General features: G+C 42.1%; 1 protein-coding gene across 2 annotated transcripts in view; it reads left to right on the top strand.

Moving 5' to 3' along the window:
* The window catches only part of tut1 (terminal uridylyl transferase 1, U6 snRNA-specific), a 33706-nt gene extending 9451 nt beyond the window's left edge, over positions 1-24255 (top strand). For both annotated transcript variants that reach the window (XM_072487164.1, XM_072487165.1), the window contains exons 3-10: positions 402-611; positions 3319-3433; positions 10344-10474; positions 11906-12132; positions 15071-15180; positions 18034-18156; positions 20811-20903; positions 21330-24255. In XM_072487164.1, coding sequence (XP_072343265.1) covers positions 402-611; positions 3319-3433; positions 10344-10474; positions 11906-12132; positions 15071-15180; positions 18034-18156; positions 20811-20903; positions 21330-22405 — 2085 coding nt within the window. In that variant the 3' untranslated portion in view covers positions 22406-24255. The remainder of the gene's footprint in view (positions 1-401; positions 612-3318; positions 3434-10343; positions 10475-11905; positions 12133-15070; positions 15181-18033; positions 18157-20810; positions 20904-21329) is intronic.
* The last annotated feature ends 251 nt before the right edge of the window (positions 24256-24506 follow it).

Genomic DNA, 24506 nt, shown 5'->3' with positions numbered 1-24506 from the left:
GAATGAGTTCTAATTGCATAAACATTTTGAGGACCTCTAATAGTAAACACTTGAGACCTAGTGACACAGTGGGTAACGTCCCTGCCTCTGAGCTGGAAACTGCAGGTTTAAGTTCCACTCCAGGACTTGATGACCAAGGAAGGAGCGTTCATAATGTGGTCAAATGGCTTGAGTATCAACTTGCGAATCCTTCCTACATACGCAAGTGTCAGGCAATAAGAATGGGAGAGATTTGATGTTGCCAATTTAAGATATTTGTGATTGATTAGAAATTAGAACCGGTGAACTAGTTCACTGATTTGAATGGAACTAATTCTTGGCTTCCATGTAAGGTTACTGTAAAGCCACTTGTTATTTATAAAAGCTTTTGTGTAATTTATTCGTTTTGCATGTGGTTGCAGGGTCTATATGCAATTATAGAAATGGAGAGTACTGAGGGAGTGGAAAAAGTGCTGTCTATCACACACCACTGTATGAATGGTCAAAAACTACGAGTGAAGCACAAGGAGAATAAGGAGTTCAAATATATTCCAAAGAAGAAGCAGGACCCTGGGAAAAAACAGTTGATTGATTTTGAAGAGCTGATACAAGTTCTCTGTCAAGCAGTTGATGTAAGTACTTTATCTTATTGATTAGCTACCAGATAATTAAAACAATAGTTTGATTTTTGACATGTAGTGATGCAGCTTGAAGGTGAAGTAATTTAGTCTAACCCCCCCCCCCCCCCAACCCTCCTATGGCATTTTCACCCCATTGTTCTTTCCTGCACTTAAGCCAATAAAAAGGCTCCGGGAGGGAAAGAAAATTGCAGGGCAAGTCACAGAAGACCACCCTCCTTCGTCTACGAATAGTGAAATCTTCAAAGTGGGTGGCCTAAATGCTTGACTTGGTTATGGGGAAGGAAATGCATCTTTGTAGGAGGCTCTGAAGGTTAATTTACAGCTCCTAAAAGATTAAGTGTAAATAGATCTCTGGGAATTCCTTCGGGTGTTCTGATCAACTGCAGCATTTCTGCCAAGGACCTAGATGCTGATTGTAAATGCTATTATGGTGTGATGCTGCACATAGGTTGCGGTGTCTGTTTACATTATTTTCTTTGGTCAATGTAATTTTAATCAAACACTGATATGCATTTTATCAATTACAATGAATTTCATTACCCACCTGTGGCTAGCATTTTAAGGATTAAGAGAGGACAGTACGGTGGCGCAGTGGTTAGCATTGCTGCCTCACGGCGCCGAGGTCCCAAGTTCGATCCCGGCTCTGGGTAACTGTCCGTGTGGAGTTTGCACAGTCACCCCATGTTTGCTTGGGTTCTCCCCCACAACCCAAAAGGGTAGGTGGATTGATCACGATAAATTGCCCCTTAATTGGAAAAATGAATTGGGTACTCTAAAGGATGCCCCAGATGAGACTTAGTGCTGCCCATCCCTTGGAGGTGAATTTATTCATTTTTATGAAACTTTTGACCCCTTTTTATTCTAACATGAGACATAAGTGACATTAGGTGCCAATGAAGTGCTCAGTAATTTCTATTTTGGTTTTGCAAAAAGTTTTTTTTTAAATGAATAGTTTTCCAAATAGGTGCTGGTTAAGATATTGGACATATGCATGAATGGTAAAATGTGATAGAACCAATCTACATTATTCTATGTTAACCTTGCTCATAGCTGTTTAATTTATTGTGACCACTAAATGAGCCCAATTTGGAATATTGGTCATAAATAATTAGCATAAGATGCTCCTTGCATAAATGTGTTGGGTAATGAAGGGTGATATTAGCATCATGTTAGCTAAAGATGATGTGAACAGATAAAGCCTCAATACATCTTCCTATTTTTTGGGGAGCTTGCATTGAAATTTAACAATAGAAATTTGTGCCTGGTGCTGCTTTTTTACTGAGTCAGCATGGGAGCGGCATTATTACAAGTTTACATAGATTACATAGAACATACAGTGCAGAAGGAGGCCATTCGGCCCATCGAGTCTGCACCGACCCACATTAATCCCTCACTTCCACCTTATCCCCGCAACCCAATAACCCCTCCCAACCCTTATGGGCACTACGGGTAATTTAGCATGGCCAATCCACCTAACCTGCACGTCTTTGGACTGTGGGAGGAAACCGGAGCACCCGGAGGAAACCCACGCGGACACGGGGAGAACGTGCAAACTCCGCACAGACAGTGACCCAGCGGGGAATCGAACCTGGGACCCTGGCGCTGTGAAGCCACAGTGCTAATCACTTGTGCTACCGTGCTGCCCCTTGTGGTCAGAAGATATGCTATATGGTATTTTTAGAGTATGGATTTATTGGAGAGTGAAATATGTAATTGTTAAAGGAATGATGGGTGATTAGTATCTCTGAGCTGTGAACACCTTGCTCCCAGATTCACTTACTTTCAAAACATGTTGCTTTGTAATGGGAAACCGCATCATACATCTGAACTGACCAGTTTGCCCATGGTTTCTGCAACAAAACATTTTTGTCTTAAATCCCATCACCAAGTTGTTCAAGAAAATGCTTTATTTTGTTGCTGTTCATTGCCAGCTATTATGTGAAGAATTTGGCATTGTAGTATTGCCACAAAAGGGCAGCATTCCTTCCCTTTGGTCAGTGAATTTGGCAATGACTCGTGGGAATGTGACTTGTAAATTTAGAGGGGACGGTATATTTTCTGAAAGTTAAGTAAACAATTTATTTTAATGAAAGTTCAATCTCGATCCAAACAGGTAAGTTAACTAATGTCTCTCAGCTGGAACTTTATCTTTGCTGTTGGTCGGTATATTGGAGAAAATGCAATTTAATTGGATAGTCATTCTAAATGAATTGTGATGTAGGATGAGTCCAAGCATATCAGCTACTTGCTAGATTGGGATAAGTCAGAAGTCTTCAGTGGTATGGAGCAGTTGCAGTGTGAGCTTCACTGGCATGCATGAGTTAATAGTGAGATTCTTGGATATCCTATAATTTGTTTTTAATGATCATTGAGAGAAATTATACTAAGTTGAATGCTTTATTGTAGTTCCCTCTTAATTTAAATCTTAGTTAACTGGCAATATAGAACCCTCACATCAATAAGGACCAACCTGTCTCTGGCATCAACCCACAAAATATGAATCCAGTTGAATTTACCTGTATAGCTATGTCGAGTGTCGTGCAGATAAGGCCTCAATGCATACTCTATTCTTCCTCAACTGTTCGTGCAAAACTTATTGTTTAACTGTCACAAAGGACCATATCATTTGGTTATGTATATACAAGTACATTTTTTGATTCCCCCTCTTACTCAATAACAGTGTTTTATTGTGTGATAGGTGGATGAACAAATGAAGCAATTGTTGCAGTTATTTGAACTTACAGATAGTGAGAAAATACTTAGGAAACTGGTTGTGTCACTTTTACAGGAGGTCTTCTTAGAATTCTTCCCAAGTAAGTGATCTTAATTTATAAAACTTTTTACCATTTATACTTGATATATTATCAATTGATTTTTAACAATTCTGTTACACTGTAGATATGAAATGGACCAACATTAACATAAGAACATAAGAACTAGGAGCAGTAGGCCATCTGGCCCCTCGAGTCTGCTCCGCCATTCAATGAGATCATGGTTGATCTTTTGTGGACTCAGCTCCACTTTCCGGCCCGAACACCATAACCCTTAATCCCTTTATTCTTCAAAAGACTATCGATCTTTATCTTAAAAACATTTAATGAAGAAGCCTCAACTGCTTCACTGGGCAAGGAATTCCATAGATTCACAACCCTTTGGGTGAAGAGGTTCCTCCTAAGCTCAGTCCTAAATGTACTTCCCCTTATTTTGAGGCTATGCCCCCTAGTTCTGCTTTCACCCGCCAGTGGAAACAACCTGCCCGCATCTATCCTATCTATTCCCTTCATAATTTTATATGTTTCTATAAGATCCCTCCGCATTCTTCTAAATTCCAACGAGTACAGTCCCAGTCTACTCCACCTCTCCTCGTAATCCAACCCCCTCAACTCTGGGATTAACCTAGTGAATCTCCTCTGCACACCCTCCAGCGCCAGTACATCCTTTCTCAGGTAAGGAGACCAAAACTGAACACAATACTCCAGGTGTGGCCTCACTAACACCTTCTCCAATTGCAGCATAACCTCCCTAGTCTTAAACTCCATCCCTCTAGCAATGAAGGACAAAATTCCATTTGCCTTCTTAATCACCTGTTGCACCTGTAAACCAACTTTTTGCGACTCATGCACCAGCACACCCAGGTCTCTCTGCACAGCAGCATATTTTAATATTTTATCATTTAAATAATAATCCCTTTTGCTGTTATTCCTACCAAAGTGGATAACCTCACATTTGTGCTAAAGGTGGGGCCCGCCCTACTGTTCAAAATGTATGTTAAGATGAACAAAAAAACAATCTCTCTCCAAAGTAAAAATATATTGTTGCAATATAATTTTTCCTGTAGACAAAATCATTAAGGACTTTGGACTAACTTTCATTTAAACTAAGAATTGTAGTAAAATTCCACTCAGATTTTCTACTTTTTTTTGTGCTCATCATTTTAAATATTAGTGCTGAGAAATGAAACCTGTTTCCCATTTAGGACACCTGGTATCAGTGTCAAACACTCAACACACAGCCGGCTAATGCCCAAAGTTTCTTCCACGGCTGTGAGCTCAGTGCCGCAGCACAATGCTGGCCATGAAGGATTCCCAAGTGTGTCGCGAAATAAGATCCAAAATTCATGTCAATAAACTAAAACAAGCTTTTGTCTTCAGCTCTATGGTCAGCATGCTCTACAAGTCCCGATGAACTTTGAAATTCCCTCACGCATGTGGCTGGGAAGGAGCCACAAAGCGTGGTTTGAATTTTTTACCTTGGTCAGGCCCATTCCTGGTCAGTGCCTGTGCAGGAGGCCCGAGATTCCTCCAGACCTGGGGATGCCAACCACTGAGCTGAAGACTAAAGCCTTCTGCACAAAAACCTAAAAGTCAAGAGGGGATCAAAAACCCTGGGAGAAACATGGGAGATGGAGAGGTCGGAAAAATAGGAGAGGGGACAGGGAGAAGTTTAAAAAAAAAAAAAAAAGTGCCCAGGAAGGAAAGAAGACAATTAGTGAAAGGCTTGCAAGGAGCCGACCTTGAGTGAAGTTGGCTTGGGAGAAGCCCTAGAGGGCACGGTGACACAGTGGCTAGCACTGCTGCCTCACAATGCCAGGGACACGGATTCGATTCCGGCGTTGGATGGCGGTATGTGTGGAATTTGTATGTTCTCCCCGTGTCTGCGTGGGCTTTCTCCGGGTGCTCTTCCAACAGTCCAAGGATGTGCAGGTTAGGTGGATTGCCCATGATCAATGCGCAGGGTTACGGGATAGGGCAGGGGAATGGGCTGAGGTAGAGTGCTCTTTCGGCGGGTCAGTGCAGACTCGGTGGGTCAAATGGCTTCCTGCACTAAAGATTCTATGTGTCTTTAAGAGACTCCAAAAGAAACCCCAAAGATCCGAGACAGTAACCAAAGGTTGGTAACTCCGTTCTGACGTGGGGTGGGTCGGGGGAGTGAGCTTCATCCACAGACATTACAGCGTAGGTCTGAATTTTTGTGGACTGGTGACGCCTCTGCTTCTTGCCATATCCAGGAAAGCCTAATTTGCAGGGAGAACCTCTCGAGTACTGCACTGGTACCAAGTAAGTTGAAGTGCCATTTCAATACACAACACTGTTCACTCTGAACAGTAGGATATGCAATACTTAAAGTGCCTGAGAGAACAATTGATAAAGGAAAAAAATCAAAGGTTTGCTGGAGTGTGAACAGGTTTCAGGTACATCTTACCTGGTGGCTCATAGCAAAATCGAAGAACCTGCAGATCACTGCCGAAACCCTAATTCTGCCAGCATGCAAAATATTGTGAGAGTAATGTTGGGAGCCAATGCTGCCAAAGAATTCGACAGTTTCTCTTTCTGATAATTCAATCAAATGAAGTGTTGATGAAATGTCAGTTGATACTGAACAGAAATTGGAAATTAATGTAAAATCTGCCCTGCAGATTGATGACTCTAGATATTAATGGACACTGCCAGCTCTTAGCCAATGTCAGGTAAGTAATGGGGATGCTATCAAAGAAACTTTCCTCCTTTGCAAAGAATTGCTGGTCATACGACCAGAGAGGAAGTCATTTTTGTCACAACTGTTTATCTGCAGGAAGACCGTCTTAACTGGACCATCTGCACTGACTGAGCAGCTTCCATGATGGGAAAAAAGTCAAAAGAATTTGTAGTAAGGCGTAAGAACGGAATTCTGACATCCAGGAATCCTGTACCGTGAAGCCCCTGTTGCCAAAATGATGCTATCTGAGTTAACTGCAGTGTTAGACCAAACAGTGAAAATTGTGAATTAAGTGGTCACGTCCTTTGAAATTGCGCTGTTTATTATTTTGTGTGAAGAGATAGAGCCGAGTATGAGGCTTTACTGATGCACATACCAGTGTCTGAGGGAAAAGTCCTCTCTCGTTATTATGAGCCCTATAACACACTGGAAGAGTTTTTGGCCCTGCATGAATTCCCACACATGATACGTGATGATTGTTGGTGTGCTAAGCCAGCTATTTAGCCATCTGAATGAACTGAATGTTAAGTTGCAGGAGTAAAACGAGAAATTCTGACTGCCTCAGATCAAAACTGGCCCTTTGGCTGGAAAATCTCGCAAGTAGGGAAAGAACAAGAGGAATTTTCAGAGGTCAGGATGAATCATACACTGAAACTGAAGTTTGCAGAAATGCCTTGACACATTTTGGTTGCTTGCAAAACCAGAAAATCCATTATTTCAGATCGTGCTGTAGCAGTACACTTACTATTTCACACAATCACCTGTATGAGTTGGTGTTCTCAACACTGCCTTATGTAAAAAAAAAGAAAAAATGGAATGCCTGTCAGTGGAACAAGATCTGCAGATTGCCCTGCCGTCAGTCCCCCAACCCGGATCAAGAGACACTGCTCACAGAGGCAGTTCCAGGTGTTGCATTAACATTGTCGGTAAGATGCTGCTCACAGTAATTCCTTCATTTATGAACTTTCACTGAGAAATGCAGACTTAAGAATTACTGAAAATGATTGAAATGTTTAATAGGAAACATTAAATTATGTACATTTTCAATGAAAATATTTTAGTTAATGTGAAGCTGGTGTTCGGGCTTTCATTGTGAACTTCTTAAACTCATGGAAACAATAGATGGATTTTTGACATTCTAGGAGGTTTTAGAGATCAAAGGATCTTGATAGAAGGAAGTTCCTTTGTAGAAAATCGGGTGTGTGGCTCAATATTTGAATAGTAATAATCTTTATTAGTGTCACAAGTAGGCTTACATTAACAATGCAAGAAGTTGCTGTGAAAATCCTCTAGTCGCCACACTCCGGCGCCTGTTCGGGTACACGGAGGGAAAAATTCAGTATGTCCAATTCACCTGGCAAGCACGTCTTTCAGGACTTGTGGGAGGAAATCGGAGCACCTGGAGGGAACCCACGCAGACACTGGGGGAACGTGCAGACTCCACACAGACAAATGACCCAAGCCGGGAATCGAACCCGGGTTCTTGGTGCGGTGAAGCAATAGTGCTGACCACTGTGCTACTATAAAGAGGTGCCATGACATACAAAAGGTTGGAAATCACTGGTCCTCTGTGTTAGTAATGAACCATAACCTCAATCTTTTTTTAAATGTATTTTATTACAAATATGTATCAAAACAGGTTACAACAAATAAATGCCCCGGGAAACATACTTCCCAGCAATCAACTGTATAGCTGTACAAACGTTCTCCCCTTTGTCACCCCTTCCTCCCCCTGGGGGCGACGAACATCTTCTCAAACACGGTCACAAACATCCCCACCTTTTCTCAAACCCCTCTGCAGAGCCCCTTAACTCATACTTTTATCTACTCCAACCGCAGGAAGTCGTATAGGTCACCAACCAAGCCGCTACCCCGGTGGCGAAGCTGACTGCCACTCCAGCAAAATTCAGGCCGTGCAATCTGAGGCGAAGGCCACAATATTGGCCTTCCTTCTCTCCATGAGCTGCGGCTTCTCTGAAACCCCAAATATCGCCACCAAAGGGCCCGGGCCCTCCACCTCCACTGTCCTGGCTAAGACCGTGAATACTCCTGCCCTGAATCTTCCCAATTTTTCACAACCCCAAAACATGTGCGTGTGATTTGCTGGCCCCCGCCCACACCTCGTACTCGTCTTCTATCCCCTGGAAGACCCCACTCATTCTCGCCGGAATCATGTGCACCACCTTAAACTGTAGCAGACTCATCCTTGCACAGGAGGAGGTCCCCTTTGCCCTATGCAGTGCCTCACTCCGTATTCCCCAATTGATCTCCCCTCCCAACTCCACTTCCCATTTCTCCTTGATCTTCACCCGCTTGCCTCCCTGCTCCCCCAGCCACTTGTATATATCCCCAATTCTTCCACATCCGGAAGCAACAGTGTCTCCAGCAGAGTGTATCCCGGGAAACCTCTCCAGACCTTTCGCTCAGATACCTGAACTCGCTCCCCCTTGGCAGCTCTATCCTCTCCCTTAGCTTCTCCAGACTGGAGAACCCTTCCTCCAAATGCAGATCACTCACCTTGACCAGCTCCACTTCCCTCCACCTCCTCCTGTACACACTATCCTCCCCGGCTCAAGCCCATGATACTCGCACAGCGGAGTTAACACCGACATCCCTTCCACCCTAAAATGTCTTATCAACTGATTTCATATCTTCACCGTGGATTGCACTACTGGACTCCCTGAACACCTACTCTGAGCCATTGGCAAATCTGCTGTCACTGTAGCCCTCAAACCCCTTACAAGATTCCTCCTCCATCCTAACCCACTCTACCCCTTCTCCTTCCCACCATCGCCGCACCTGATCCACATTTGCCGCCCAATAATAATGAAGCAGATTCGGCAACGCCAATCCCCCCTGCCACCTTTGCCCCTGGAGCAGAATCCTCCCGACCCTCGGCATCTTCCCTGCCCATACAAAGTCCGAAATGATTGTGTACAATTTCCAAAAAAAGCCTTTGATATAAAGATCGGGAGAGCCTGAAAAATAAACAAGAACCTCGACAGAATATTCATTTTCACCATTTGGACCCTCCGCGTCAACTGCAGTGTATCCCACCTCCTGAGGTCCCGCCAGGCTTCCTCCAGCAGCTTTGATAAGTTCCACTTATGGAGCCCCGTCCATTACCCCTCGCTACCTGAAATCCCAAATACCTAAACCTATCCCTCGTTACCGGAAATGGCACCCCTCCCTAAATTAGTCCATTGTCCCAGCTCATTCACTGGGAAAACTTTGCTTTTCCCTACATTACGTTTGTACCCCGAGAACCCTCCAAACCTCCTCAGCAGGCCCATAATCCTTCCCATATACTCCAGTGGATCCGAAAAAACAGCAACATGTCATCAGCATGGAGCGACACCCGATGCTCCCTCTGTACCCTCATAACGCCCTGCAACTGCGCCAACCCCCTAAGAGCCATGGCCAACGCAAACAGCAGCGGAGACAGATGCCTCGTACCCCTGTGTAAGTCAAAGCTTCGCAAACTCATATTATTCGTCCTCACACTAGCCCTTGGTGCCATATACAGCAACTGCTCCCATGCCACAAATCTCGACATGAAACTTTCCCAAAACCTCTAACCGCCACTCCACCACGATCAAATGCCTTCTCCACGTCCATGGATGCCACCATCCCTGGTACCAGAGCTCCTGATGGATTCATCACTATATTCAACAGCCGTCTTATATTATTCGCGAGCTGCCTGACCTTCATGAAGCTTGTTTGATCTTCGGCAACTACCCCTGGGACATAGCCTCAATCTTAAACAAGCACCTGCTCTTGCACACTAATTTCCCACACTCTAGTCCCAACATTGTGGCATAGTTATTATTCCATGGGCTCATGCACAATTTAGTTTCTCTTATAACCAATGACAGAAAAGACTTTAATCCCACTAATTTTAGGTGCTTGCAAATCACAGGTGTCAGTTGGTAGGTAACCCCCTGTAATTATTCTTGGTAGACGTTGTGGGTAGGATTTTCTGCTCTTCCCCCGTGACTTGGATTTTGTGGTCCTGCGAAAAGTCAATGGACTTTTGGCTGCCTTTTTGAATTTTCCTTTCCCACTTGCAATGGTTCCCACTGTGGGTGAAAGTGGAAAATTCCAGCGCATATCAATTATGTGTTGATGGACCTTGCTTCAGAGAGAGAATGGTTTCTCTTTGTTTTTGAAAGAATTTGTAATTTTAATTTACTGCTTGGTGAAACATGGGGCCATATGGCAAGTGGCTGAGTGCAGTTTTGTTTTTAGGTTGTAGAATCTTGCCCTTTGGATCATCGGTGAATGCATTCGACATTCATGGCTGCGACATGGATTTGTATCTGGATCTTGAACACACCAAGACTTTTCAGGCTAATGCTCGAAGCACAGCTGAAACTGAAGTAAGGGGTTAATTTCTTCCCTTAGGAAATCTAGAAGTATCTGCACAATATTAAAAAATATCAGAAGATTATAATATATGTCTGTAGTTACTTACTGTATCGTGGGCGCGATTTTCTGAGGCTGCGCTGGTTGGGAGAATCGCCAGCCGCGCCATTATATCGTGCGACGCCGGTCCGACGGCATCCCCCCCAACCGGCGAGAACGGCCCCATCGAGTTCTGTGCCGCGCCAGCCGGAGAATCGCCTGAGACACTCACAACGGCGATTCTCCGGTACCCCCGCTATTCTCCTGCCCGGATGGGCCGAGCGGCCGCTCCGACCCGACAGGTTCCCGCCGCCGCCTTCCACACCTGGTCGCTGCCGGCGGGAACTGTGCGGTAACGCTGGGGGTGGGGGGGGTCCTTCACCGGGGGTGGGGCACTGATGGGATCTGGCCACCGATCGGTGGGCCGACCTCTCTAAAGGAGGACCTCCTTTCCTCCGTCGCCCCGCAAGATCCATCCGCCAACTTATTGCGGGGCGGCCTCTGGGAGGACGGCAACCGCGCATGCGCGGGTGACTTCAGTTATGCGACGCCGGCCGCATCATTTACGCGGCGCCAAGGCCCAGAGCGCGTAAAATATGCGACCCCGCTCCTAGTCCCCCGGGGGCGGGAGAATAGGGGGCTGGGAGCAGGCTCTGACGCCGGAGTGAAACACTCCGGTTTTCACTCCGGCGTCGGGATTTTGTCTCCCTTTGGGAGAATCTCGCCCAGTGTTTCTAAAAAGCTGAAAATCCCCTAAAGAATATTGATCATTTTTAATTTCAACCTGCATTAAAGGAACTCCCAGAAAGATGGTTAGAAAACAGGCTCAAACATTTGCCGTAAATTCATTTTAGATGCAATGTCAGTTTGTAGTTTTTCCTTTGGGGGAGGAATTTGGAATTGACTGTTCTTGATCTCTGACTCCAGTATTATTTTCCTGAATTAGAACTGGATGAGTGAAGATGGCTTGAAATGAAGCACCATAATTTTTCAGTTTTAGCTATTTGACTTTACTAAAAAGGTCCATAACAGCCTTTAAATGATGAAAAGAGGCAAATATTTCCAAGGTAACTTGTTATTTAGCAAAAACAAATTTCCAAGTACCACCTGCATAGCCTTATCTTCTGTAACCCTCTGGTTCTTCTGTGGGAACTCTTGGAGTGGCCTTAGTTTAGTTGCAAACTAGATTTTTAGAGGATAGAATTCACTCTACTTTGCTCTGGCGTCCTGCCACTGGATTTTCACTCTGTCTGCTTTTGCAGCTCTGCTAAGTTCTGGTAAATGCAACCTAAATCCCACCCATGATGGTTTTTAAAATTTGAGAAGTTTGCTGACAGGATAAGAAACAAAAGGTGACTATTAACAACAGTAACACAGATCAAATGATATGCTTTATACAATTGCAGGAGGTTAATGAAACGAAGCAGGATACTCAGTCTGAGGACTCTATCTTGTCTGACATAAACCTAGAAACGTCAACGACAACTGAGGTGCTTGAACTTGTGGCGACTGTGTTGCAGAAGTGTGTTCCAGGTGTACACAAAGTTCAAGCTGTCACTACTGCCAGGCTACCTGTCGTTAAATTTATCCACAAGGAATCGGGCTTGCAAGGGGACGTCTCTATTAATAATAGGTATGTAACCCAGTGTTTCCTAATTTTTGTTTTCCCGGCACCCACTTTTGCCAACTGGCCAACCATCGCGTCTCATGCTGGCCGACCTTTGGGACCCATGCCACATTTGCTTACCTTTAATGTGACAGGTGAGCCTGCTTGGTCCTCACAATCTCACTCCATGATCTTTGCATCCTCCCTCAGGCTGGTAGAAACAGGAGGAAAGAAGCGGTCCCTGGCTGCATCGACGCAGAGTAACTGGAGTAGAAAGACAAGCCGCTCTGTCAGTCTCTTTTGCCTCATCCCGCCCCCCACACTATCCATGTTCATCTCCCTACAAGTTACTCTGCATCTCCTACCATGTCAGATTGGCTTTATCTCCATGCCTGTGCCAATATTTTCCTTTTTCAATTTTCTCTCATGCATTGCAAGTTTTGTTTCTCTTAATCTATGACTTTTTTTTCCTTTTATCACCAGGAATTTATTTGTTTTTCTTGTTTCTCTTTCTGTTTCTATCTGGTCCAGCCAACCCCTCTCCTCGTTCGCCTCTCTCTTTCCCTGTTCCCAAACGACTCTTTCAATTTTCTGTGTGTCTGACCGCCAATTTTGTTTTTCTTCCCCCAGCATCATGTATGTCTCAATTACTTCAGCGCTCTCGCATATCAAAGTAGAGTTGTAAAGGTATGTAGGGAGCTTGACACACATATTGAGAAGCAGTGACCTAGACACAGAGAGACAAAATTAGGCTGTTCCTTTTTGATAATACAGTTTAAAAACTCATCCATGGAGTGCTTCAAAATCTGCCTTCCCATTTTAATTATGTCATTCTACCTCTTACCTTTATGATGTTCAGGGTAGGACAGATTCACAATAGTTTATTTATAGTAAGGGTGTGGATTTATAAGACTTTTTTTTGGTCTGGTGGCACCAGAAGTGGCCTTCAGTGCAGTAAAAGGGAAATTAACCTGTTGCCTCCAAGTGCCTAGTCGTACATCTGTAATGAGAAAATAATCTTCATCCTACGCTTCTCAAACCAAAGAGACGGCACTATTTCTCGGCGATGTAAGTGGAAACAGAACCTGAATTGATACAAATCACAGATCTTTGTAACAAGGCTCCACAACTGATTCATGCCATTCTCAAAAAGGGGTTACTTTCTCTCTAGTATGTGGGCATCGCTGTTCACCATTCCGGGTAGATGACTGTGATGCAGCTGTTTTAGAACCGCTCGGCTGGATGTACTGCGAATTGTTGAGGTTTAATATTCAAGAATATCACCGGGTTCTTCCGGGAACACTGCAGCGATCCTTCTGACACCCACCTGATGGCCACGATCACACTTTGAAAATTCCCGGTGTAACCAACAAACTAAAAGGTTGATATTTATAAATTGTATATATCTGGGTGACCCTGGAGAGCAAAGGTAACTTTCAATGCTAACAATCTCAGCAAAGCTTTTTTTCTCAGATCCTCCAACTTTGTCTTCAACAGGTGTGGTGAGATGCTCAAGGACTTGATTTAACTAAGGTTGAGACCATTCTTTCAATGACTTTGCTGCTTCCCCAGTGGCCTGATCCTGAGCCGATGTCCCCCTCCAGATTTTGTCCCATCTCCCTCTGAGTTTGTCTTGATTATGAGCACCGCCTCCTGCCCCCTACAGTCCATTACCAAGAGAGTGCTGACCTCTATTCCTCATCTTCAGTCCAGTTAATATTGTAAATGGTTCTGTCTCCTTGGTTTCTATCTTCAAAAAACACCCACCAGCTTTACTTACAAGCTATTGACCCTCCTCCAACATCCCTTTCCAACATCTCTTTAATAAGTTGTTGCCACCCAAATCAGTAACCATCATTTGTCCATGTCTCTGTGACTCTAACCAAGGTGCATTATCTCTCCTGACCCCTCTGTATGCTTTGACGTTGCATGCACTACACCATTTTCAATTGCTGCTGCTCTTGTTCTTGTTTTTCTTTGTGGAATTGCCCTTGTTTGCTTCTATTCTTACCTATCCAGTCGTAGACCGAGCAATGGCTTCTCTTGCCACCCCTTCAGCAATATCTCTATGGTCTAAGGTTTTCTCCTTTTCTTCGTCTACATGCTGTCCATTTGCAACTTCCACGTACTCGAGCTCAGCTTTGTAATGTATGCTGCCCACATCCAATTCTACCTCTCTTCTTCACTGCCTCTGTGTTCTAAAAACAATCTTGTGACAACTGCAGTTTCTGCCAACATTTCTGCGAGCATTATCTTTCATCCCCGCCACAAACCCTTCTTCTAAACCCCACCCTCCCCAAACAGTGATGTCATGGCTGCTTAATATATTTTTTATTATTTAAAAAAAAAATTGCAGCAGGGGTCTCCATCTTAAAGAGTGTTCTTTCTTACTTGCCTTCCACTAGAGCTGTTCCTTTCACCAGAAGCCTCTGATTGACCCTCTACCTTCAAGAGTCCACTCTGTCTCCCAGAACCTGCCTCTGCCCTGTGAAAATCCCAATGAGTGATGTTTCCCCTGAGGTCGGATCAGACCTGGAAATGGTCCTGTCATCTGTTTCCTTCCACCGAGGGGAAAATCCAGCTTTTAGCTGCTTTCCTTAATATTTCCTTCTATGGCATGGTGTTCTCTGAAGCTTCTTGGATGTTTTCTTAATTAATGGACAGCAGATTTGTACATTTGGTCTCTGTGCCCCTGAATATTTCTCTTTACCTGTCCTGTCTTTTTTCCCCCAAAACATACAGATCAGAATATGCAAGTTAAATGTAACATGATTCAATCTTGCTCACATGCTCATATATGTCACTTTGTTGAACCTCTTATTCAGTGATCTTCAGTACAATTTGTGACAATTTTAGCTATCTATATGGTTAGTTTTTTATGCATTTTCTATATCAAACAAGTTAAAACATGTTTTTGATGACTTGCTTGAAGTTACATGAATAATAGGATGATCTGTTTTTAAAGGTTGGCTGTACGTAACACAATGTTTCTTCAGTTGTGTGCATCAGTGGATCAAAGAGTGAGGCCTCTGGTTTATGCTGTTCGCTACTGGGCAAAACAAAAGCAACTAGCTGGTAAGAAAAGCTCTCTCAGCTGCAGTAGCCTTATGGACTGTCCATGTGGAGTAATCGCCAAACTGGAGCAGGAAAACCATCTAAATTTACTATCCACAATATATCTAACAATGTTAAAATGTGGTGGGCCATTCTTCCCCAAAATGTAAACATCAAAGGCCTCCTTGTTTTTGTTTTAGCCTTGCAATTCTTTTTTTCACAGGATATAGGCATTATTGGCTAGGCCAATTTTTTTTGCCCATGGGAAGGTGGTGCTGCCACCTTCAATTTCACTTAGCTCAAAGATATATAGTTTAAAAACGTGTGAACAAAGTTAAGGACTTGGGGCTTGGGTGCAAAATTGATGAAAGAACAGAAAGCAGAATGGTGAACAAGTGATCTTCAGGTGTGGGGGAAGCATATAGAGATTGTTTTACACAAATGTAACTGTTGGGGGTCACTGCTCTATTTGATATGTTAATAACCAGGTTGTGGTATATAGGACATCATTTCAAAGTCTGCAGATAATATGAAATCTGGAAATCTCAAACAATGAAGAAAATAGAAACCGATCGGTAAAATGAGCAGATGAAATTCAACACAGAAATGTAAAATGATTCATTTTGGTAGCAAGAATGAATAAAGGTAATATGAACTAAATGGTGCAATTATAAAGAGAACAAAAAAAAATCTGGCCACAATGAGGGTTGGAGGACAAGTTGAGACGGTTGTTAAAAAAAATCCTTGGCTTTTTTAATATTGGAATAGAGTTAAAAAGGCAAGGAAGTTGTGCTAAATCTTCATAAAGCATTGACCAGCTGGATCAATATGTCCAGTTCTGAGCATCACATTTTAGGAAGAATGTCAAGCCCTTGGTGTTCGATTCCAGAAAGCCAGTTGGCGAAGGATGATGTGGAGCCAATCTCTATTTAGTCTGCATTTATTTACGGAGTGAAACATTGCCAGGTACACCTCCTTAGCTCAACCACACCACCCACAGTTTCAGTAAGTGTCTCTTTATATGTGCTCAAGTGAAACCCCAATTAATGCTCTCCTCCTGCACAAAATTGAAAACAATTGATATACAATTTATACTTTGGAGAGGGTGTAGAAGAGATTTACTAGAATAAAGAGATTGGAGAAACTGGAATTGTTTTCCGTAGAGCAGGGGCGTTTCAAAGTACATTTGATGGGGGTTCAAAATCATGGAATGTTTTGATGGAGTAAATAAGCCGAAACCATTTCCAGTGGCAATAAGGTTAATATGCAGAGGACACCAATTTAAGATACTTGACAAAAGACCCAGAGGTGGCATGAATAAACAGCTTCTTGCACAGCAAACCTTTTCATGAGCTGGAATGCACTGCATGAAAGGATGGCGAAACCAGATTCAGCAGGAACATTTGTTGAATAAATACTTGAAGAGAGAAAAGCTTGCGGTACTTTGAGGAAAGAGCAGGGCAGTGGAATTAATTGGATGACTACCAAACAACTGTATGGCACAATGGACCAGGTTGTACCACTTTATGAACTTGAATGTATCACTGTTACGCACACTTGTTTGTAAAATACCAGGACCAAGATAAAGTTCCATAAAGTTAGCATAATGCACACTAAAAAGCTGTCAATTGACTGGCTTGACTTTCTTCATAATTGCAAATGTTGCTGCTCACTTCATTTCACTCTTATTTACTGTACCCATTATTAGAGGTGCATTTTCAGGGAAAAATTGGAAACGGCAAATCATTTTACAGGAGGCCTGAAGGGTGTAATATGCTTGTACGTTATCCTGCCACCTTTTATAACCTGGGTTTGAATTCAACCATAAATGGCAGAGCATGTCTTATCTGAAAGGAGTTTGCAAAGTGCTGACCCACTTCAGGATTCATGCGAAAAGATTACTTATAATGTTATGTAACTTTTCCTCTGAATTGCCAGCCTGAGCAAAAAGGATCATTACTGTAAGTAAGAACAGAAAGGGGGAGAGTCCAGGTTGTTCTAATATGGCGCCTGAACTACAAGTTCAGAAGAGAAACCCTTTATTTTACTAAAGCAGAGGTAGATTACTGTCTGTGTGATCTTTGTTTACTCAACACATCAGTTTCCCAGCAGTAATATTCCTCACCTTGAAAGGCATAAAGTTTCACCCAACAATGCGCACAATAGACATAGCTGGAAGTGCGCACCATAGAACATAGAACATTACAGCGCAGTACAGGCCCTTCGGTCCTCGATGTTGCGCCGACCTGTGAAACCACTCTAAAGCCCATCTACACTATTCCCAGACCTGTTAATACTTACAAAGAGAAATGAAGCTTTCATCAGAACTAGAAACTAAGATCCGTAAGTTCCTTTTATATGACTGATCCAATGAGGAAGGAATGGCCAAACTAGTTAGAGTAAGGTATAGTAACTCTGTAACCCCTGCCTTAAAAAGTAGTTCTACAGTTGGAGCCTGCGGATATTTGAAAGTTTGGGATAAGTAAAATATGGTGCATGGTGATGCAAAATATTCTTGCTCTTAATCCCAATCTCAGCCTATACACCGGAAAATCTGCATGCATGTAGATAAGGACGGGCTGAGCACTTCAAGGCAAAATATGATAGATTTTGAAACCGATGCAGAAAATATTGGAAACCTGCAGGAGATCAAGCAGCCTCTATGAACAAAAAAACATTTCAGGTTGCTGACCTGTGAAGAGTCACTGACCTGAAACGTTAACTCTATTTCTGTCTCGCCCTCTCTCTCCATCTCTCTCTGTGACTTACTGAGTGTTTCCAATATTTTTGTCTTTGTTTTATCCATCTGACACTTAATGTTTATGCTCACCCATGATTTATTTTTATATGATTTATTTTTCACTTTTGTCTCAGGAAATCCTTTTGGAGGGGGGCCATTGATGAATAATTATGCAGTGACTCTCTTGGTTGTGTTCTTCCTTCAGAACAGGACACCTCCAGTACTCCCAACTGTGAATCGTTTAAAAGAGATTGCAGGTATGTTTATAAAAAAGGAGATATTGCTTTAACATTTTTCCACTAAAATACTGTTAAAAGACACATTGTAATCTTTGCAACAGATCACCAAAAGACTTCAAATGGAATTTAACCAGAAAATTTCAAGATTTCTTAACTATTGTTGAGTAGAATTCTAGAGGGCAGACATGTTCTTTGTTTTCTTCAGTGCTTCCAAGAAATCAGTAGAGCCTCTTCAAATTTTTCACACTTGCACTTTGATAGTTTTGCTGAGTTATCGGGGGGAACTCACAGAAAACTGGTATGGAACGCTCCAGTCCCACAGACCAGTTTTCTCACTGAATCTTGAGCCACTTTACCAAAAAAAAGTGAGTGGGTGTGGTTTACGCCATCACCCTGGCAGGCGAAGGCCCTTAGAGCTGGGAACTCACTCCACACAGATCGGGGCACCATCTTTCATGGGTGCCCTGACCAGCACTGGATCCAAGGATCTTGTACTGCTCTCATTACTTTGCAGCACACACCTCTGAGGTCTCGGGGGCTTTCCTTTGTTTCTTTGTCTCTCTTTCTTTCTCTCTCTCTCTCCTTTCTCTCTTTCTTTCTCTCTTTTTTTTCTCTTCTCCCCCAACCCTCAATGGCATGCCATGGCACAGTTTCGAACTGCACTGCCTGGGCATGTTCCTCTACTCCCCTGGAGGGATCCCATCGACAGCTTCACGCCTGGCCAACATATTGTGAACCACGTCGGCAAGGTTTGGAGATCTCTGATTGGGGTAATGCGGTTAATATTTAATTGGTGAAATTTATTCAAATGAAGTTCACACTCTTTGTGGGCATGAATCCCGTGACACTGCCGGTGAGAGGCAGGAAAAATTGGGATATGCCAGCGAGAATCGCGTTTCCCGATTCTCCCGAGATTTGATATCAGCACCTCCCATCCTCTAGGCGTCGAGGGCAGCCACACGATTGCTCCCATAGTTATTTTTATTAAATGCAAAAGTGCCATTTTCTGGTAGAGATTTAGTACTACTACAAGGACTTCAAATTTGTGTTTGGCACTGTCCTTTTCAGATCTGGGATAGATTTGATTTCAACCTAGACTGTAAGAGCCCTAGATGAAATAAGGGTGAGCAATATCAATCCAGGATAAAATGTCATACTAAACAGTTTTGAATTATGCAATCTTATTTAGAATGGTTACAATGGAAATAGAAATGTCACACTGGGGTGTTCTCTGAAATTGGAATAAGACATTGGTGGAGCACCATAGGGAGAGCTTTAGCTGACCTTGATGGTGCTTGTTGCTATCAGGAAGTGCAAACCAAAGACAACAGTTTGCATTCCCCAACACTTGACATTCCAAACCTTTTAACATGTAAAAAGCTAAAAACACAAAGTACAAAAGATAAAAGCAAAATACCACAATTGCTGGATGAATGAGAAACAAAAAATGCTGGAAGCTCTCAGCGGATCAGACAAAGTCTGTTGACAGAGCTAGCGTATCAGGGCGATGACCTTTTATCAGAACTCAGACTTTGTTCACATTAAGAACCTTCCGGTTCTTAAAATGTAAGGTGTCACCTTTTAGTGATGTGAGGTGGAAAGGCACAAGTTTGATATTTCCACTTTCCAGAGCTACTGTATGCTGTTTTGTTGCATGGGGGGAAAAAGGTGCTTGTCGTGTTAAGCACACTGAGATAACACGGGCTGCAACTGGATGCAGCTATAACTGAAATATACTCCAGACCTTGAAGTTAGTTCAATTTGATTTATTGAACCTGTCACACAGTTAGCTCAGTTTTCTGTGAGTTTGACTCTCTGCTAACCTAAGTGTGATCCCTCTGTCTGACTGAACCAGACTAGCTCATAGCCACGTGCTGTAAGTGTTATGTGATATATATACCTGACTCACTCAGTAGATGTCCCCAGTGGAAAGAGGCGGAGTGTGAGTGCCTCGTGCCTTTTCTAGTGGGAAACCACCCCCAAGTGTTCTGCCTGCTGATTGGTTATGTCCTGTTCTCTGTGTTCATTAGCTGCCTGTCTGTATCTCATTATGTGCATGTCTGCATATCATGACAATACTGACTGGAAGCATTTATGCAAACTCCACTGGATTGCTGTCTTGGACACTCTGGCATTAAGCTAAGAATGACATTCGCAATGAACTGAGAGCTGACTGACAGTCATAGCTGCCCTTTTAGCCATAGAAGGTGCATGACTTGGGAATTGTTTGAAAGGGAAGATGATCAGTGAGTAAAAGACAGTGTTGTCTGCAGAGGAGGATGCACACTTCCTACTCCATGAAGTATGTAGACCATTTTGACAAGACTAGGAAAGCACAACAGCTTGAAACACATTCAAAAAAAATCTTATGACTGCCTTGATGAATTGTGTAGCTCTCCATCAGACGTTTGTAGATGATAAAATCAAAGTGATTGTCCAAGCTCAATAGAAATAAATAAAACTAGAGCACTTTTATTTTGACAGGCATGTCCCTGAAGATACCCATAGTGTCAGTGGATAACTTATCTTGGAGAAATATATATTATACCTTACAACTTATCTTGCCTTGTAGGTAATGCAAGTTTTAACGTTAGTCGTATTTTTCATATTTGTATTTATTATGTCCAACCTTGTACTGAAGTGGAAATTAATTTCCGTGTCTTTTTATTGAGATGAGGATGACCATTGTGTGATTGATGGCTGGGACTGTACTTTTCCAAGTGATTGTTCTAAAGTTGAACCCAGTGCAAATTCTGAGGGATTATGTAAGTATTTAGTTCCTGATCTTTATTTTTAACTGAAGACAATAGTAATTATGTGCATGCATAATGCAAGTGTTGCTTAGTTTTCAAAACTTTAGAATTATCAGGCCTGGGTGATGCAGTGAATTAAATACTCTATCTGTATTTGACTGCAATCTGGACTGGCGAGATGAAATTCTGTTGGCTGTCAGGACCCTGCATGAAATGTGTTCAGGCAATCTTCACCCAGCTCCAGTATAAAACAGCTGACTGCACTAATTGCCAATTTGACTCAGTAACCATAATCTGAAATTGGAAAAGATTAGAGGTAATTTCACTCTGCATAACTGCTTCAGGAGACTTGTACTCATTGTTGATAGTGAATGCATGAAATGGAAAAAATTTGTAAATCAGTTCCTGGAAATCTTAACTTTTTTTTATATATGACAGGTGGGCTTTTTACAGAATTCTACAAATTTTATTCACAATTCGACTTTGCTGGAACTGTCATTTCACTGAGAAAAGGTAAAGTTCATCTTGTAACTGATTTTATTGGTCCAGAATCAGACAAAACTCTGCGACTTGGACCAATTAACATCCAGGATCCATTTGAGCTGAGTCATAATGTTTCTGGAAACATTAATGAAAGGACAGGACAAAAGTTTAAACGACAATTGGATGAAGCCTTTAAGTACTGTCGCAGCCTACAGTATCAAAGAAAATCAAATAAAGGGAAGATCTGGGGCATAGTCCGATTGTTTCAACCTCTAAGTAGTACTGAATGTTCCCCTGCACATTCTCCAGCAGTGGATTATAGTCCAGGAAAAGAATTGAGCCATGGTGTGAATATGTTGACTATTCCTTTCAAATTGTCAAGCCTTTCAGAGCAAACGAGGGGAAAACTGCATGGATCTCCAGATTTCCGCGAAATCTGGTTTAACAAGGTGTGTCATGCTGTCCTCTATGTGATGGAGACTGTCCTTGAATGTAGTTGTTCATGTACTGAGGGAAATAATGTACAAACCAATGATGTAAAGATCAGTAGCTTTGGTGGAACTGGGAACAAAGAAGAAGACCACTTTGGATTGAAGAGACCATTTCCTGTGGAAGAGATACCCGAAACGTCAAGCACCAAAAAAGCAAGGGCTGAATCTCTCCAGTACCAGGGAGAAGTGACATGGCACTGTGCTGTTTGGAACAGAGTATGGATTGGGCGGAGAAAAATGAGGCGTCAGCTCCATTATAGAACACGGGAATCTGATACAAGCACTAGCGTAGTTATCAGTTCCTTGGAAATTGAAGAAAAGGTTACTGAAGCTATATTGAAGCAGGAGGAGAATGGAGATAAATCTAGCCCGTTAATAATGTTTACACTCTGTGCCTTTCTGGTTGGAGGTAATGAAGACACAAGGACTATGATCAGAGTCACCCCCATTCAACAAACTGCTTTATTCCTAGAATTCTTTCATTTTCTAGAATCGTTTGTTCCTAAGATGACAGAAAAATGTTATGAGAAATCTGACTAAAATGTCAAGGACGTGGCATTGATATGGTTATATTTTAATTTTGTATAAAATAGTGAATTGACTTCTGGAATATTACTGAAAGCCTTTGTTCTAAAATGTACAATGAAGTTGTGCGTTTCTTTGAAATGTATTGAGTAAATCTGAACAGGAGTGGATTTATCATAAATAGTATAACCATTAAATCAAGGTTCAAAATAAACACCTGTATTTGGTGAAAATATAGTGAGGGCGATCCTGATGATGAAGCTCATTATTACGCCAACCTTCTACAGAACTAAACTGATGATATTCTTCTATTTACATGATCTGGGAAGAAATATCTAGTGGACATGTTTCCTTTAATGGAGAGAAACATCAGAGAACATTGACTTGCTTATTTTACTGATGTAACAAGTTTGATTTTAATTGGACTTTCAAGTTCACTTGCCAGACTAAAAACACAAGATGGTAATGGAATCTCTTAATACATGGACATGTGCTGGTGGTACTGCATTCAGGGATTCATCAACAGTGAATATTGTCTTTGTGGAGTTACTTTTTGGGCACTGTAAATGTTCTTTCATGATTTGCCGTCTACCTTTATTCTACTGTAGATTTTCTGCTTTGTATGGATTCCTTTGCTTTTCTTCTGATGTGGCAAAGGGTTTTTCTGGATTTGTACTTTTTCATCAATAAAAAATTTATAGGCAGAGATATCAAAGATAGGCTTTGAACATCATTATGAAGAAAATAGATTTGGGATTTTTATTTTTTTATAAATTTAGAGTACCCAATTCATTTTTCCAATTAAGGGGCAATTTAGCGTGGACAACCCACCTACCCTGCACATCTTTTGGGTTGTGGGGGCGAAACCCACGCAAACATGGGGAGAATGTGCAAACTTCACACGGACAGTGACCCAGAGCCGAGATCGAACCTGGGACCTCGGCGCCATGAGGCTGCAGTGCTACTCACTGCGCCATCGTGCAGATTTTGCATACAAGCAGATATTTGGCTGATATTGAGCATTTTATATTGATGCATAACAATGAAGGGAAAAGCTATTGGGCTGACACAGGTGATGCGTGACTTTCCTCTTTCTCCGTATTTCACAAATTTAGATTAAGAATGTCACTATCGTTAATTCTTCATGTTCTCAAAAACATTGCAATGTGGGTAATCACCTGTTAAACAGTGGTGTCGCCATGAACTGGGCAATAAACTACTCCATAAACTTGGTGATTTTGTGTTTGTTATCTAGTTTGGCAGTTATTGTGGGTGTCAGAGGAGGGAGGACGATTCATTTCAGAGGGTTAGGAGATAGCTTGGATACAGGCGGACAATAATTAAAGAAAATCACAGCTTTAATCACTCCATTATTTTAAAATTTTAACTGTCCTTGAGGATTGTAATTCACTGTTTCTCGTACCTGAAAACAACGCAAGTGTGATTGGGGAAAACATTGGAACAAACTTAATTAACATTTTTTGATCTGTAGTGTGTGAGAGACAAATGGAATTTAATGAAAATCTGTAATCATGTGTTTACTGGAATTCTGCAGTTTTAGTTTCCATCCTCAGAACAACATTGTAAAGGTTGTAATATTCCAGGTCCCATCATATGTACATTTAGAAAATGAAATTAGTTTTACAATGAATGTATACTAGTACAAGCCTGTGGTATTGCTCCTGCTAAGCTGTTTGGTAATGAAAAGCTGGCAATGCACAATTCTGTTGAGATGCAGGTATGTTTGGAGATGGCCTTTGCCTTTAAGGGCACAATATTTAAGTGCTGGTTGGTAAGTTCAGTTTACAGATCAGAAGGAAGTTGTATATTTCCAGCACCACGTCAGAATAAAACATTAACCTCTCGATCTTGCATTCTCTCATCCTTTTAACACTTGCAAAAGTGCCATTTGAAATGTGGCGGCAGATGTTCTGAACTTTTATACGTATGTGTATATTTATAGTTTGACTTTGTATTGGAGTTCTACAAAATTGGTTTGTTTTAAATTGCTCAACTGTTAATTCTAAAAAAAAAAATTTTTTAGTTTGGCAATGACAGACTTTTATTCTCACCATGTTATGGGATTGCATGATGCTAATGATACTTCGAGTCAGAG

This window comes from Scyliorhinus torazame, chromosome 21, assembly GCF_047496885.1.
Source record: "Scyliorhinus torazame isolate Kashiwa2021f chromosome 21, sScyTor2.1, whole genome shotgun sequence".
NCBI lineage: Eukaryota > Metazoa > Chordata > Chondrichthyes > Carcharhiniformes > Scyliorhinidae > Scyliorhinus > Scyliorhinus torazame.
The sequence above is the reverse complement of the archived record's forward strand: the minus strand, read 5'-3'. Positions and strand labels throughout refer to the sequence as shown.